At 40.4% G+C, this 17,182-nt stretch overlaps 2 protein-coding genes across 4 annotated transcripts in view; one reads left to right on the top strand and one right to left on the bottom strand.

The window, feature by feature from the left end:
* Window positions 1–4,967, bottom strand: part of ccdc62 (coiled-coil domain containing 62) — a 32,125-nt gene extending 27,158 nt beyond the window's left edge. For 2 of the 3 annotated variants that reach the window (XM_078421695.1, XM_078421697.1), the window contains exons 1-4: window positions 4,916–4,962; window positions 2,306–2,343; window positions 1,299–1,392; window positions 1,140–1,180 (exon numbers count right to left, since the gene is read on the bottom strand). In XM_078421695.1, coding sequence (XP_078277821.1) covers window positions 1,140–1,180; window positions 1,299–1,392; window positions 2,306–2,308 — 138 coding nt within the window. In that variant the 5' untranslated portion in view covers window positions 2,309–2,343; window positions 4,916–4,962. Of the gene's footprint in view, window positions 1–1,139; window positions 1,181–1,298; window positions 1,393–2,305; window positions 2,344–4,915 lie in introns of all 3 variants that reach the window. The other variant, XM_078421696.1, reaches the window with a different exon arrangement.
* A 206-nt stretch (window positions 4,968–5,173) lies between these two features.
* The window catches only part of denr (density-regulated protein), a 33,517-nt gene continuing 21,508 nt past the window's right edge, over window positions 5,174–17,182 (top strand). Inside the window, exons 1-3 of the mRNA XM_078421152.1 lie at window positions 5,174–5,299; window positions 14,599–14,704; window positions 15,457–15,476. Coding sequence (XP_078277278.1) covers window positions 14,608–14,704; window positions 15,457–15,476 — 117 coding nt within the window. The 5' untranslated portion in view covers window positions 5,174–5,299; window positions 14,599–14,607. The remainder of the gene's footprint in view (window positions 5,300–14,598; window positions 14,705–15,456; window positions 15,477–17,182) is intronic.

Here is a 17,182-nt window from a genome sequence, read left to right as displayed (position 1 = left end):
TTAAAATCAATATTAGAACAAAACCATTTATTTTGGTAAGTCTAAAGAATACGAGAGATGGTAGGATTTTCTATTCGCCAATGTCCTTTTTGAAAGTCACCAGGAGACTTAATGGGCAATGAGTTATCTTTTGTGTTAATTATAATAAAGGAACACATCACTAACTAGATCTGCAGTGTGACTGAATTTGAGACATTAAAAAGGTAGACAAAAATTCTGGTTCCACTCATAATGTATCTTACATCTTGAAGCATCCAATCCCAATCTCAGCCATGTTGTAGGGAGAGACACTGGCCCCGATACTAAAGAGGAGAATAGGGAAAATTCCAAAGTGGGTCATGGAATCAGAGTCCAGGGAAAAGAGGCCTGGTAAATTTTAATGGAAGGATGGGAAACATTATGTGTAATTTTGCAGTCATATCAGAACCCAGGCTGATGCATCGCCTGCTCGGTGGATAGCAGGAAGAACCTACCTGCAGGGCAATGCGGCCGGACATTGCTGGGAATGAACCCCAGCAGTAAGTGGACGACAGACCTGGAGGGTAACAATGTTTGGAATGGGAGAGTGAGATAACAATTGTACAGATGGTGTTAAAAAATTTGGTTTTGAGTGGTGGGAGGCTCTTGTAAATTCAAAAATTGAGTCGGAGGCATGCATTCAATCCGGTCTTACATCTGTCTCAACATAACTGAGGGCGCAAGGAACTGCAGATGTCGGAATCCAGAACAACACACAAAGTGCAGGAGGAACTCAGTGGGTCAGATGCATCTGTGGAGGGAATGGAGAGGTGACTTCATGCGTCAGGACCTTTTCAGCCTATTTGACTCTTCTTCAATTAACTGAATACTGGCAATGAAGAAGCGGAGCAAAATAGGCATACCCCACAGCCCGCTGAGAATAATCTTTCTCTTTCAATGCACTTGGATGAGGGGGTGGGGTAAGAAAAAAAAACAAGGTCATTGAGTGGAAGACAAACAAAGGGCTATTGAAATTTCAAGTTAAGTAATCCTGGGCTATCAGCTCTTTCAGGTAACATGAACTGGCTTCCTGCTCTTGTCAGTTGACGAAAATGAAACTCTAATATAAATAAAGATAGACAAATTATACATTTGGTGATTATTTTAGATAGCTTTCTTACTTTAGATTTAGGAGTGCTTCGCCACTGTTCAAGATGACATTCTATAATGGACACAAATAGATCTATTAATACCTCAATCCATTAAGGTTTAGAAAATGTCATTTAATGGTACAGAAGTATGCAAGTCATACCAAAATAAATATTTATCATGCATTGTACCTGAGGTGGAACATGCTGCAGTTACTGTATTCCTAGGGTTAATAAGGGTAGAGTCTCCTGAAGGGATGTCTCCTTCCATTTCGACACCCGGTGTCTAACAGAAATGCAGAATTATATACCGCAATGAGGCCAAATAAAGTTTAGGTCAAATTAATTTATTATAAACATATTTTACAGTCAAGCTACAATATAGTTTTTATATAACCTCTAAAACCAAATAATTCAAAACTAAAGTGTATTAAGACCTTAACTACGATTTATGTATTTCAAAGCCCAGTTTTCCAACATAATTGTGGCAAAGAGTGATTTTTTTCTTTAAATGATCTTGAAACTCCTTATTCATATGAAGAACCACCAACCCACAAGGAGAAAACCCGACGAATTTGAAATATGAAATTCATTTTAAATAGTGTGAATTATCAATACAGAGTGTGTAATGCCAGAAATATGATTATTACGTATGGTTACTGAACTTTGCTTCTGAAATTCACTTTGTTGGACCGCCTCAGGTATTCATGTGAGGGGGGAGCAACAGGCTAACAAATTGAGCAAAATTTGAAAAAAAGGAGAGTGGAGCCATTTTAGCGATGAAGTAGGAACAATTCACAAAGAGTGGAAGTGCTGGATGAAAGAAAGAAAGAAAGGCAACAATACTAAAAGTGCCATGAGGAAATGTAATCCAAGCGAAAAAATATATTTGGTTTGAATTAAACATATCCAATCATACAACATATTTCATTCACTTGAACAAACTCAATGTAAAACATAATCATAGAGTACATAACCTTAATCTTGCCTGATCTCTATCCTTCAGATTACCTGATTTCAATCATAAAATAGTGCATGTGCCGGTTGAGACAAATAAACTGTTTACATATAACTCTTGCAACAGTCAAAAGGCACACATACATCAAATGAGTCCTGATGATCAAAGTTTCATTGCATGCTGACTCATAATTATCGTAATTAGAAAAGATAATCAGTTCATTATACATATATATACTCACCATTATTCTAAAAATGGAAGCTGTCTAATTAAAAATTCCTAAAGATGAAAAAAAAAGGTAAAGGCTAACCTATAAATATTCCTGTATGCATACAAGATAGTTTGTACTGTAGCGATGCGAGTTTATTTAACTGAATGATACCAGGACATTTTACAAATAATCACAACGTGATGTGTTATCATTTCAGTTATGATGCCATAGTGGTACTGGCCAGCCAATCAGCTCACAGCTACCCTGAGCTCACCTTTGCATTGGTCAGCCCCCTTTCTGGCTAGCTATAAACCTTTCTGAATCAATTACCAAAATAACCATCTCGACAAAATAAATAAAATGTCCTCTGGTAAATCTGACTCAAAATTAGACAGTGAGTAAGCTGTACCAATGTGCTCTCATACCAAAACAATAAACTCAAGGTAGACAAAAAATGCTGGAGTAACTCAGCGGGTCAGGCAGCATCTCTGGAGAAAAGGAATGGGTGATGTTTTGGGTCGAGGCCTTTCTTCAGACTTAAACCAGCATCTGCAGTTCTTTCCTACACAATAAACTCGAGGATTGGTTCAACTAACAGATTGTCTAAATGTTGAACCCTCGACTCTATCACCACCAAATTATATCATCACCCGTATCATAAACAATTTACTAAACACAACGCTTTGGTCTGTCTCTGGCCCTTGTTACTGCAAGAGGTGAATTGGACAGGCAGTTTTCCTGAGTGAATGGGACCAAGAAAATATTGGTCCCATGCACTCAGGGAAACTGAATGCGCAGGACCATTAGAAGCAGTATACTAGGTACACTTTTGTAAACATTTAAAAGCAGTGTACCGGGTATACTTTCAGTTAGACCAGAACTCATATTTAAACAAATGGTGATGATGGGATGGTGGCGTGATGAAACTACACCACTGTAGTTGGGATGGTGCTGTAGTGGTGTGGTGAGGGTTTCTCACTCTGCGTCTGGTGTGTGTAGATGATGATGGGGATGTTTGTTTGCAATGGTGGTGATGAATGGTGTTAGGGTTAGTGCTGTGCAGATGGTTTCTCACTGTGTGCGCATGTGTATGAGATTGTGGTGGGGATAGTGATGATGTGGTGGTGAGGATATTTGTGTGTGATGGTGGTGATAACTCAGAGAGTTGTAAATCTGTGGAATTCTCTGCCTCAGAAGGCAGTGGAGGCCAATTCTCTGGATGCTTTCAAGAGAGAACTAAACATAGCACAAAAAGTAAGGAAATTTGTGTTTGGTAGATTATTTCTTTGTTGTAACAATGCTTCTTGGCAATAAATCTTATACCGTTGGAAAGCCTGTTTATTTCCCTTTTAAATGGTGCCACATTTGTAAGGAACATGCATTTGTGGGATGAGCAGCAGAGCTGAGTATATGGGTGGCGCCCATGAAAAATTTGCCAAATCTTCTCTGCCAATGCCAAACAGCTTATTCTGCTGTTGCTATTGACTCTTGTTTTGAGCTTCTGGTACCCCCAGGTGCTGACAAGAATGGGATGCCATCCCACAACAGTGTGTGACCAGGCTGGTGACCAGCATGAGGAGGTGCCAGGCTGTTATGGCTGTGTATGGTTCTTCCACACGCTACTGTGGCTCCTGTTTATTAAATGAATAAATTGTTAAATTGCCAATATGTCTTGTTTCTTCAGACTTCAATCATCCAATGCACCAAACAACACCGAACAAGAGTCAATGGCAGAATAAGCTGTTTGGCATTGGCAGAGATTTGGCAAATTTTTCATGGGCGCAACCCATATACTCAGCTCTGCTGCTCATCCCACAAATGCATGTTCCTTACAAATGTGGCACCATTTAAAAGGGAAATAAACAGGCTTTCCAACGGTATAAGATTTATTGCCAAGAAGCATTGTTACAACAAAGAAATAATCTACCAAACACAAATTTCCTTACTTTTTGTGCTATGTTTAGATAGAGCTCTTAATGATAGCAGAGTCAGGGGGTATGGGGTGAGGGCAGGAACGGGGTACTGATTGTGAATGATCAGCCATGATCACATTGAATGGCAGTGCTGGCTCGAAGGGCCAAATGGCCTACTCCTGCACCTATTGTCTTTTGAATGTTAATTAGATGGTGCTGTGGTCTGTGTAGGAAAGAACTGCAAATGTTGGTTTAAATCGAAGGTAGACACAAAATGTTGGAGGAAATAACTCAGCACGACAAGCAGCATCTCTGGAGAGAAGGAATGGGTGACGTTTCAGGTCGAGAATCTTCTTCAGACTGATCTGTGTGTGGTGGAGATGGTTTCTCACTGTTTTTGGTGATGGTGTGAATCAAGACCAACCAACTTTTGTGATCTCCCCTTCAGTTAACTGGAGCCGGAACCGACTCTGAGGGTTTCTCAATCGCTCCAAATCAGTTCGGCTTAAAGTCGTCAGCAACAAACCAGAAGAACTCACATTGGTGTCCCCAGCATTCACCCCTCTCTTCCCGGTTCCCATCCCTCTCTCCGGCTCCCATCCTTCACACTCTCACCCTCACACACACTCTCTCTGGCTCTTGGCTCTCACCCCTCTCCCTCTCCCCTCCCTCTCTCTCTCACACACACACATCTCTCTCTCTCTCTCTCTCTCTCCCCGGCTCTCACCCTTCTCGCCGCTGCCCGGGGCCGCCATTGTCAGTGCGACCGATGAGGAAAGCCCGCCCCTGGAACTGCCACCACTCCGCCTGCACAAACCCACAGCAAAAACTACCCACAGCAAAAACTACCCGCAGCAATGCTCGCCATCGATACCTACTTATCTCACTGCTGCATTGCAATGCCGACGACAATATCCAGACACTGATGGTGTTTGTACGCTGCAGGAATGAGTTCCGGCTTCGCGCGGGAAGCCTATTCGCGCGGTGTGTGCGCCGGGCGGTAGGGGAGACCGTGCGGACGGTTGGTTCACGGGGACAGTTTGATTCATTTCATGAGGAATAAATTATCCGCGGTTCATGGTCACATTGGAATTTGACGACTGGTGCAAAGGTAAGTGGCTTTTGCAGCTGAGTGTGAGGGTGGGGCTGGACGCCTGTTCACTCTCAATCTCATGGGGGCAGCGGTGGTTTGCAGCTGCTGCCCGGGCCATGTGTTGCTGCAATTATTTTACATTGCTCCTCCCTCCTCTCCCTCTCATTTAAACAAAATGTTTTCGGTGCAATCCCACATCATTTACTGCACTGGGTTTTGGGGTATTATTGCTCCATTTGCTTTTATACGGATTGCATAATGACAATTTTGTGCACAATCCACTCGTCTGTGGGGTATGTGTTTTCTCCATCAGGGTGTTCCAAATGCCTTAACAGCTGGTAAAAAAAAAATTTGAAGTATAGTCATCGGTTGCAATTGTAGGGAACCGTGGAACCAGCAGTTGCAATTGTGGGGAGCCGTGGAACCAGCAGTTGCAATTGTGGGGAGTGGTGCAGCCAAATGCGCGGAGCGGTACAGACAACGGTTGTAATTCTGGGGTGCGGTGTTGCGAGTGGTGTGGTATAGGGTGAGTAGTGCAGCCAATTTGCTCACCATTTCTCGCAAACCTGAATATGAAAATTAACTGGAAATCTGTTCTTTGTAAACCTAAACATGGGATTAAAAATAGGTCAAGACTAAAATAACTACTATCTTCAAAATGTGCTGGACAGATTGTTGCAACATTCTCATCAAATTTTAAATCATTCTGAAATGTAGTTATTCTAAAAACATGAAGTATGCATCTTAACTTGACCTTATTGCTGCCTTCCAGCTTCCTGTGTATGGAATAATGGGATTAGGATGACGTACTGGAAGTTATACCTTTAGTTAGGAAAGAAAACCCAGGGAGCTATAGGCCTATAAACCTAACATCTGTAGTAGATGAGTTACTGGAGGGGATTCTGAGGGATAAGATGTGCATGCGTTTGGAAAGACTGAGGTTTATTGGAGATAGTCAGCATAGCTTTGTGATTATGTCTCAAATTTGAGTTTTTTTTTTTAAAGGTTGATGAGGATAAGGTGGTAGGCATCGTCTATATATAATTTGATAAGGCTTTTGATAAGGTTCAGTATTGTAGGCTACTTTGGAAGATTAAATCACATGAAATCCCACAGGGAGCACTAGCTAATTGGATACATAGGTAGGAACCAGAGGGTAATGGTAGAAGGTTGTTTTTCGCACTGGAAACCCGTGACTAGTGATGTGTCTTCAAAATTGGGTTTAAAGATTTGTTGTTTGTCATCTATTCAACAATTTGGATGAGAATGTAGAAGGGATGTTCTGTGGTAGGAAGGTAAAAGTAAGTTTGTAAACGACACTAAAATAGGTAGTATTGTGGTCAGTGAAGAATGTTGTCAAGAATTACAGTAGGTTCTTGAACAGTTGGGTAAGTAGTACAAGGAATGGCAATTGGACTTTAATTCGTATAGTGCAGGGTGTAGCTTCTTGGGAAGTCAAACACGGTGAGCGGTAGGGTTCTGGAGAATACGTGGAATAGAAGAATCTTGGTAAATGATGTCACCAGTAGACAGGGTGACGAAGAAAGTTTTTAGCAAGCTGGCCTTCATCAGTCATGTCATTAAGTATGGAAGTTGAGGTTGAAAAAAGACACGAAGTGTTGGAGTAACTCAGCCCGAGTGCTGCCTGATGTGCTGAGTTGCTCCAACACTTTTTTTGTAGACTAGCATCTGCAGTTAAAAATATTAAAAAAGACATTTGGGAAAGGTGCCGAGGGATATGTGAGAAACGTAGGCAAATGGCAAAAGTTTGGAAGGGAATCTTTGTCGGATTGGATGAATTGGACCGAGGGGCCTATTTCAGTGCTCTATGACTTCATGATTCTCGGGTGAATGGGTGGTTGATGGGCTGGGTGGACTCAGTGGGCTAAAGGGTCTGTTCTGGTTCTGTATCTGTCCATGACTCAAGATGCATTATTTCGAACATGATCGTGTTGATGTTGGCATGATACATAGCTGTGCATCATCACAGCCTCTCTTGATCATCATAATCATACTTTATTAGCCAAGTATGTTTCGCAACTTACGAGGAATTTGATTTTGCCATAGTCATACCAATAAAAAGCAACAAAACACACAAATGTTAACATAAACATCCACCACAGTGACTCCTCCACATTCCTCACTGTGATGAAAGGCAAAATAAAGTTCAATATCTTCCCTTCTTTGTTCTCCCGCAGTCGGGGGCCTCGAGCCTTCTGTTGACGGGGCGATCTTGCCTTCCGTCGACGGGACGATCTTAACTCCCGTAGCCGGCGGTTGGGCCCTTCACGTCGGGGCGATCAAGCTCCCGCATCGGAGGGGATCTCGGCTCCCCCGCGCCGGGTGATTGGATCCCGGGTTGGGGCTAGTTGAACCTCTTGCGACTTTGGAGCTGCTCGACATCAGTCTCTACCCGAGACTGCGAGCTCTTTGATGGTGAAATCCGCAGGCCGCGGGTGGAGCATTGATCCCAGGCAAGGGATCACAGGCTCCGATGGTCAGTCCGCAACCCTGTGGTGGGGCTCAAAGTCAGTCTCGAGCAAGGCCTCCAGCTCCAAGATGTTAGGCCGCAGAGCGACCGGAGATACGATCTGGAAAACAATCGCATTTCCGACAAGGTAAGAGATTGGAAAAAGTTTCCCCGACCCCCCCCCCCCAAACACATGAAACAAATCAGAGAACATTAATACATACTTTTAAAACACACTAAAAATAACAAAAATTAAAAATATCCTTGTACTCCAAGTGTCAGATTGTTTGACAGATGGTTAGCACTGAGTAAAAACATCTCCCATTTAACTGTCGCACTGATATCAATTCGTTGCAAACTCTGTTCTCTCGCCTCTGACTTTATTCCTCCAGGAATCTATAGTAAACTGAACCAGATTAGTCTTGATCTTGTTACCATGTGTGAACTGGAGTTGTTTTTTGGACCCTAAATAATACATAATGGTGGCATTATGGTGGTACCCATTTCCAAGCCTAAATCATCTGACTCTTTCTTCCTTAATTCGTTTGCAAACTGATATACTTTATCTTCTTAGAACTATAGAGAGAGGTTGAGCAGGCTGGGATTATTCCTTGGAGTGCAGGAGGATAAGGGAGTACTTGCCCAGAGTAAGGGAATCAAGAACCAGAGGACATAGATTTACAGTGAAGGGGGAAAGATATAATGGGTATCTGGGGGGATAGGACAGGTTTGGAGGGATAAGGTTATCCAAAACTAAAGTGCCCTCCATAATGTTTGGGAAAAAGGCCCATCATTTATTTATTTGCCTCTGTACTCCACAATTTGAGATTTGTAATAGAAAAAAATCACATGTGGTTAAAGTACACTATTGTCAGATCTTATTAGAGGGTATTTTTATACATTTTGGTTTCACCATGTAGAAATTACAGCTGTGTTTATACATAGTCCCCCCATTTCAGGGCACCATAATGTTTGGGAACGTGGCTTCACAGGTGTTTGTGTGTGCTCTGGTGTGTTTAAATACCTCCTTAATGCAGGTATAAGAGAGCTCTCAGCACCTGGTCTTTCCCCCAGTCTTCCCATCTCTGTTGGAAACTTTTATTGCTGTTTATCAACATGAGGACCAAAGTTGTGCCAATGAAAGTCAAAGAAGCCATTATGAGACCGAGAAACAAGAATAAAACTTTTAGAGACATCAGCCAAACCTTAGGCTTACCAAAATCAACTGTTTGAAACATCATTAAGAAGAAAGAGAGCACTGGTGAGCTTACTATTCGCAAAGGGACTGGCAGGCCAAGGAAGACCTCCACAGCTGATGACAGAAGAATTCTCTCTTTATTAAGAATTTTTCTTTATTAAAATCCCAAAATACCTGTCCGACAGATCAGAAACACTCTTCAGGAGTCAGGTGTGGATTTGTCAATGACCACTGTCCGCAGTAGACTCCATGAACAGAAATACAGAGGCTACACTGCAAGATGCAAACCACTGGTTAGCCACTAAAATAGGATGGCCAGTTTACAATTTGCCAAGAAGTACTTAAAAGAGCAACCACAGTTCTGAAAAAAGGTCTTGTGGACAGATGAGACGAAGATTAATGCAGACGAAGAGTGATGGCAAGAGCAAAGTATGGAGGAGAGAAGGGACTGCCCAAGATCCAAAGCATACCTGCTCATCTGTGAAACATGATGGTGGGGATGTTGTGGCCTGGGCATGTATGGCTGCTGAAGGTACTGGCTCACTTATCTTCATTGATGATACAACTGCTGATGGTAGTAGCATAATTAATTCTGAAGTGTGTTGACAAATCGTATCTGCTCAAGTTCAAACAAATGCCTCAAAACTCATTGGCCGGCGGTTCATTCTACAGCAAGACAATGATCCCACAAACATACTGCTAAAGCAACAAAGGAGTTTTTCAAAGCTAAAAAATGTTCAATTCTTGAGTGGCCAAGTCAATCACCCACCCGATCTGAACCCAATTGTGCATGCCTTTTATATGCTGAAGAGAAAACTGATGGGGACTAGCCCCCAAAACAAGCATAAGCTAAAGATGGCTGCAATACAGGCCTGGCAGAGCATCACCAGAGAAGACACCCTGCAACTGGTGATGTCCATGAATCACAGACTTCAAGCAGTCATTGCATGCAAAGGATATTCAACAAAATACTAAACATGATTACTTTCATTTACATGATATTGCTGTGTCCCAAACATTATGGTGCCCTGAAATGGGGGGACTATGTATAAACACTGCTGTAATTTCAAACATGGTGAAACCAAAATTTATAAAAATGGCCTTTATTAAAATCTGACAATGTGCACTTTAATCACATGTGATTTTTTTTTTCTATTACAAAATTCAAATCGTGGAGTACAGAGACAAATAAATAAATGATGGGTCTTTGTCCCAAACATTTATGGAGGACACTAGTTGTGTCCTAACTTTCCCAATGTCCTGTTTATCCACCACCTTTGTGTCTAAAATTTTAGATTTCTTTTTTTTTAATCCATCTATACCTAGAGAATCATCTGACTCTTCCAAAATACATCTGCTAGCTGATAAATTCTCATTCCTCCAACCCTTTGGAATCTCTTTTGTTCCGATAAACCCTTTGCACACTAAGCCTGACCTTTTGCTAGTTCCTTAATTTAATCACTCCAGTTTGTGCTTGTGTCTTCAGTTACCAAGGACTTTAAATCTGGAATGTATTCATAAGACTCTATGCCACTCTACTGTTTTCATTTTATTTATCTCAGTTTCTTCAACCAAAATTTAAGTCTTTAGCCTAAATATCTCTGATGTCACTCACCATCAATTTCTGTTTGCTAACATTGTTGTGAGGGAGCTATAGGAGATCGTGCTATGTTAAAGATGCTGAATAAATGTAACTTGCTGTAGTCAGTTTATCGCCATGGCAATTATCTTTGCCAAACCTCTTCCCATGACCCCTTCTGCTCCACCAAAATATGAAATTATTGTGGAAAGTATCTAGTCATTAATCGGGTTTCCCCAACAATCTTGATGGTTTATAGCAGGTGGCTAATAATCAAAGTGCCTGCTATAGTAAAGTGAGCTAATCCACGCTTGTTATATTATATAGTAACCTGCATGTAAGCTGTGCAATATTAAAACAACAATATTTCTTCCTTGTGCTTTTAAAATTTGACATTTGTCAGGTTGGAAACAAGTATTGTTTATCTGCATAACACCTGATTACACCCTCTGGATGTCACAATGGGTTTTTGCAAACAATGAGTTATATTGTTTACTCATTATTTTTAAGATATATGTTATCCATTTGCTAGCACCAAAAGAAATAAATTCATAACTGACTTGATAGGCCCTGAAGGGTTTTGGTTGGGGGCAAAATCTTGATTGAGAGACTCTTACTCCTACTCTTCAAATAGAGTCTTGGGATCTTTTACATTCAGTTCCATAATGGTATCTGACATTGCGATGCATACTCGGTATTACACTGAGCGTTCACCTAGATAGTGTGTTTAGGTTTAAAGCTGTTGTAACTCCATTCTGTTGATTAATCTCATAGGCATGTCAACCTCACCTGTGCCTGTCCTTGTTAATGTCTTCTTTGAGCCCTTGCCCCTTGTAAATGTGCTCTGCAGCCCCTCCGTCCAGTATATCACTTCAGTCAGGGCTGAAGTGTCCAGAACTGTCCAGCAGGGGGGGGGAGAATACCAGAATTCTTCACAGCTGTAACTTCATTTCACAAGCTTATCTTATTTAAACAAGACTAGAAAGGCCAGAATCTCATCAGCCATTTAATATAACTGTTTGTGTGCCCATTTAAGCCATTCAATGGTTAGCCTTCTCATCTTTGAATACGTCCTATTGCAAAAAATATACTTGTACCTTAACATAACACTGAGGAAACTCCACACTGCGAAAGATGTTGAGCTCAAATTCAGGTCCGATCTGCCTTTTCAAGTGAATGTGAAAGATTGTGCCGTGATCGGCTCATGTGTGCGAACCAATATTTATCTCTTGGGCAGTATTCATCAAAACATGTTATTACTCAATTTGCTTTTGATGGTTTGCTGTGGGCAAATTGACTGTTATGTTTTCTATTTTGCAACAGTTGTCAATACCACAAAAGACATTCATTGCCCGTACAGCATTTTTGGATGTCCTGTGGGTGTGACTAGGGGCATAAATAAATTCGTAATAACAAGGAACTGCGGATGGTTTCCCAAAGATGGGCACAAAGTGCTGGAGTAACTCAGTTGGTCAGGCATCTCTAGAGAACATGGATAGGTGATGTTTTGGGTTGGGATCCTTCTTCAGACTTAAATAAATCTATCCCTTTTAGTTTATGATTAATAAGGTCTGAGGAACAGCACCATTGAAAGTATTAATTAAAAGTTATGCACATTTTAAGCCTGTTTTATGGTGCCTTTATGTCAGTAGAGTAGGAATTTTTCAGACACCACCAGATTGATCCAAACTATATTTTAATTATAACATCAAAGTTAGAATTCTGGGAAAATCAGAACACTGAGTGAGTGATCTTTCAGAATATCATCTATTAAATTGCGGTAATCTGATTGTATTGTGAATGTCCCAATTTGAATATAGTTCATTTGATGAGTAATTTAAAAATGAATTGCCACGCAAGGAAATCTTTCTTGAAACCTGATCTGAATTTGTTTTCATCTCTTTTTGGCATAGTTTCCTCCTTTAAGTTATAATCTGGTGCACCTTTTATGATATCCATTTGGGCGAAATCTCTATTTGCAGCAAGAGGTTGCGTTGATATAGTCCATATTTTAAATAGTAAAATTCCTAAGGCATTATCTAGAACAAACTGAAAGACTATTTAAAAGCAATTAATTAGTGGAGAGGTGATCATATAGTTCATTGAAAAGATGGATTTAAGAATGTTTACATAGGTTCCGATGCATGGTGCAATGATTCCTGTCTCCAATAAGACCTAAATGTGTAGGAAAGAATTGCAGATGCTGGATAATACTGAAGGTTGTTATACTGGTTTATACAGCGGGTCAGGCAGCATCTCTGGAGAAAAGGAATAGGTGACGTTTCGGTTCCGAACTGAAGGATTTCGACCCAAATCGTCACCTATTTCTTTTCTCCAGAGATGCTTCCTGAGTTACTCCAGCATTTTGTGTCTCCAATGAGACCTAGATTATCTGCAGTGGAAATCTCATGGCCCTATCATTGGGGGCACCCATTGCTTCTCTGCAAAATCCTCTAAATTCACTTAAAGGATAAATGAGCCAATATCAGCCCCCTCTTCAGGCAACAACTCGAGCAAAGACGCCTTAAAAAATACTTAGCTCTGCTGTGCAGGCCAAATTGTTTGCACACCTAACATCAGGCTCCTGAGTCAGACACTCCATTCTGAGCTTTGTCATGGGAAGGGATCGCCAAATGGACACAGTAAACGATTGAAGGAGATGCTCATAGCATGTTTGGAAAAAACTAAAATGAATCCCTGGAAAGCATTGGCCCATGACCAGGCAAAGTAGGGAACTTTGAACCCCCCCCCGCTACTCCATCTCTGGAAGGGTCTGTGGATGCCACATTGGCCTCTCATCAACCTCCGAACACAGAATCCTTAATCCCTCCGGACTTCCTTGGAAAGAGAGATAGATATTTGGGTAGTTAATATGTGAGGGAGAGCAAAAGCTTCTGAAGATTCCTCACTTCTGGATACAAGGAAAACTACTGCTTCACCTTCCGTGATGGAGATGGGGTCTACTACAACGAGTTGGAGACCAGAGTGCGTCTAAACAGGTGCCGTACAAAGGGGGCCACAGTGTTCAATCCTTGTATCCTCACTTGTAGTCTGTCACTGTGGATGAAGCAGGAAAGGGAATGACAGACATTTGGTATAAGTTGAAGAAGGTAATGCTGGAGGAGTGAAGGAAAATTAGTAAAATGGCAAAGAAGATTACAAGAATGGTTATGGACAGGGCCATGGAGGAGGACCTGAATTTTGAATCCATGCATTAGAGGACACATAGGCAGTGTAGTTCAATGAAGACATGGTATTTGAAGTATGGGATGTACTGCTGTGGAGGAAGTGGCCTGAGTGTTTTAAAAAGCTAGAAAGCTGTATTGTAAGAAGCAGTTTGAGAAATTGTGTCCAGCCATTATAATTATTTTGCCAGTAGTGGGGTAAGGTAGTGCCAGAAATCGATAACATAGCGTGAATGGAGTATTTGAAGCCCTGGTTTTGTCAAAGCTCATGATAAAGTTTACTCCGTTTGCTTTAACCTGTGCAGTTGACCAGGGAAGGAGATGGATTCAGCAGCAAGAGTTTATGATAGTACTGGGATAGTCTTGTTGAGCTGAATGCAAAAAAATGTATTTCACTGTACCAGGTACACGTTTACAATAGCGAAACCATTGAACCATTGGTATGGACTAAAATTGGCATAATCAACAACTTTGATAATACAAAACCTCCTATTAATTTGAGACCCAATAAACTGCAGATGGTGGAATCTTGAGCAAAAAAACAAACTACTGGAAGAACTCAGTAGGTCGGGCAGCATCTGTGGAGGGAATGGACAGACAATGTTTCAGGTCAGGACCCTTCTTCAGACTGATGATACATGGGGTTGTCTCGTAGTCATGGGGTGGTGAAGTAAGATATGAAACAGATTAACATCGTGTGAAATTTGTTCTTGTTCCTTGTTGTAGATGTTATCTATGACAATAGCAATTGATAAGATAGATAAAAGAATTTCTTTCTGCTGATTGGAGAGTCTAGCAATAAGATTTAAAAAATATATATAATTTATGAGCAGAAAACGAGAAATAATGTTTATCTTTTTTGTTTTGGATGAATCTGTTCTTTAGATTGGTGAGATGGCCACTACTGAAACTGCTGATTTAGAAAACAAAATAGGAGATAAACCAGCCAGCAATAAGGTGCAAGGTCCGTTAAAAGTACTCTACTGTGGAAGTAAGTTTGACATGTACTATGTACTAAAACAGTGACATGATGAGGATCTTATTATTTTGATGTGATGAAATTCCGGGCGATTTGGGATGATAATGTTTTAAACAGTTGCACCTCCATTTAGTCATTACATCGTCATGTTGCCAGAAATATGGAAAATGACAATGTAACCATGATCACACACAACAGGATTTATAGTAAAGTTTGGATTAGCCTGTTCATTGAGGTGAGGGAAGATGGGAAGAAGGAGGACGAGCAGCAAAACTGAGAAGGGAAATAACTTAACGTGAAGCCAAAAATGTGTTTTCAAAGTACATCAGTGTGGAACAAAAAACATTTAATAATACAATATACATTAAATGTTTTACTTATTTACATTAAACATCTAAAGCAAAGACATGCCCAGTGCAATAACATTCTCTATTACAAAGTATTGTTATGTTGTATTGATTTTTAAAACTTTTTAATGGAAGTTAAATTATCTAGCAAAAATATTTTGAAGTTGTTTATTCCCTGTATATGATTCTAATTAAACATTGGGATATGAGTTTAAATTGCACTTACTGAACTTGCCACTCTAAGGCATATGTCGTTATAATTATAAATAAATTGACTATTGACTATTGAATTGTCGTCTTAATCAATTTGGTTAATTAATTTAATTGCATGCAAGAATTTTTAAGCTCTTCGTACATTACTTGTTCCAAAATGTTATAATTGAACTCAAATTACTATTGATTTTTTCCTCTTTCTAGTCTGTTCATTGCCAACAGAGGTAAGTGCAAATAATTACCAAATATATTAAGCTCTCCTTTTTACTTTTGTTTATTACTTTGGTTTACTCTTTTTTTCCTATTTTGAATGGTATTTTTCTAGTTTAAAGTCTGAAGAAGGGTGTCAACCCGAAACGTTACCCATTCCCTCTCTCCCGAGATGCTGCCTGACCCACTGAGTTACTCCAGCATTTTGTGTTTACCTGGTATTTTTCTAGAGTTCTCTTTGAGCCTCTGTTGATTTGATGGTGTAAAAAGATAGCAATTTACAATTCCTGTTTTTCACAGCTAAACAACGTGAAAGAAAAGATAGGTTTATGGAGACGTTACACTTTTTAAATTAAACTCTACTGTACCCATATTTCTATTTGCTTCACTTTTCATGCGAGGGTACTTAAAAAAAAACAACCTTTATCTGCATTTTACTCGGACTGTACAAATATTCAGTTATAACAAATAAAGTGTTGCTACATATGTAAATAGTACCTTTTAAGACCTTTTAAGACCAATCAAGCACACTCCACGGTTAAATTATTAATGATTTCATACTCCCAAACCATGGTCTATGCTACAAATAAGACAGGCAGAGAGATACAAGGAACCACAGGTGCTGGCTTACAAAAAAGAACACAAATGTTGGAGTAACTCAGCGGGTCAGGCAACATCTCTGGAGAACAAGGATCGGTGATTTGGGTTGGAACCATTCTTCAACTATTTTATATATCCTACCTTTAAAGTCAAAATGTACCATAAAAGACTCCCCAGACCTCTGCATTTGCAATGGGCTGGTAATGTGATAACCACCCACTCAAGGAAAGCCCCTAGAAAATGATAAGAAATCTGAATTCTGTCATATCAAACCTGTATTTAAAGTTGAAATATAACATTGATAATATAACAACTAAGATTAGGATCCCCTCTAGCTTTCTACCCCTCCTTTATATGTGTTAATCCCTCTGCTATATATGCAATTGTTCCTGTGGTCAAGACATGACTATGTCTGACAAGTTTACTTCTCTGACAGAAGCCTCTTTCTCAAAGTTGTCAAAATCACTGAGGCTGTTATTGCAGCTGGCCAGCACAATTCACCACAAGAAAGTTTTCCAGTAATTAGAATGTGATGTCTTATTTGTACAATGTTCTAGTTTAGATTTTACTTTTAGAGATACAGTGTGGAAACAGGCCCTTTGGCCCACCGAGTCCATGCTGGCCAGTGATCACCCGTGCACTTGTTCTATGTTATCCCACGTTTTCATCCACTCCCTACACACTGGAGGCAATTTAGAGGCCAATTAACCTATGAACCCACATGTCTTTGGGATGTGGAAGGAAACCGGAGCACCCAGAGGTAAACCATGCAATCGCAGGGAGAATGTGCAAACTTCGTGCAGGCAGTGCAGATAGATGTCCTTTTGCAGTCTGAGAAGGGTCCTGAACCGAAACCTACCCATGTTCTCCAGAGATGCTGCCTAACCACTGAGCTACTCCAGCACTCGTGTCTTTGGCAAACCATCATCTGCAGTTCTTTATTTCTAGATGTCCATTTTTGGCCATTCAACATTCAACCGTGTATATAAAAATACACGAAGTGTGACTGGGTGTTACAGATTGTCAAATTGTGCAACAAACGTGTTACTTTATGAGTACTTTACAGAGAGGCTAAGTTGTAGACATTTCTAAATTCACATCAATTCAAGTTTTTTATTTG

The sequence above is a fragment of the Rhinoraja longicauda genome, chromosome 25 (genome assembly GCF_053455715.1).
Source record: "Rhinoraja longicauda isolate Sanriku21f chromosome 25, sRhiLon1.1, whole genome shotgun sequence".
Taxonomy (NCBI): domain Eukaryota; kingdom Metazoa; phylum Chordata; class Chondrichthyes; order Rajiformes; family Arhynchobatidae; genus Rhinoraja; species Rhinoraja longicauda.
This window is presented reverse-complemented; position numbering and strand designations above follow the sequence as displayed.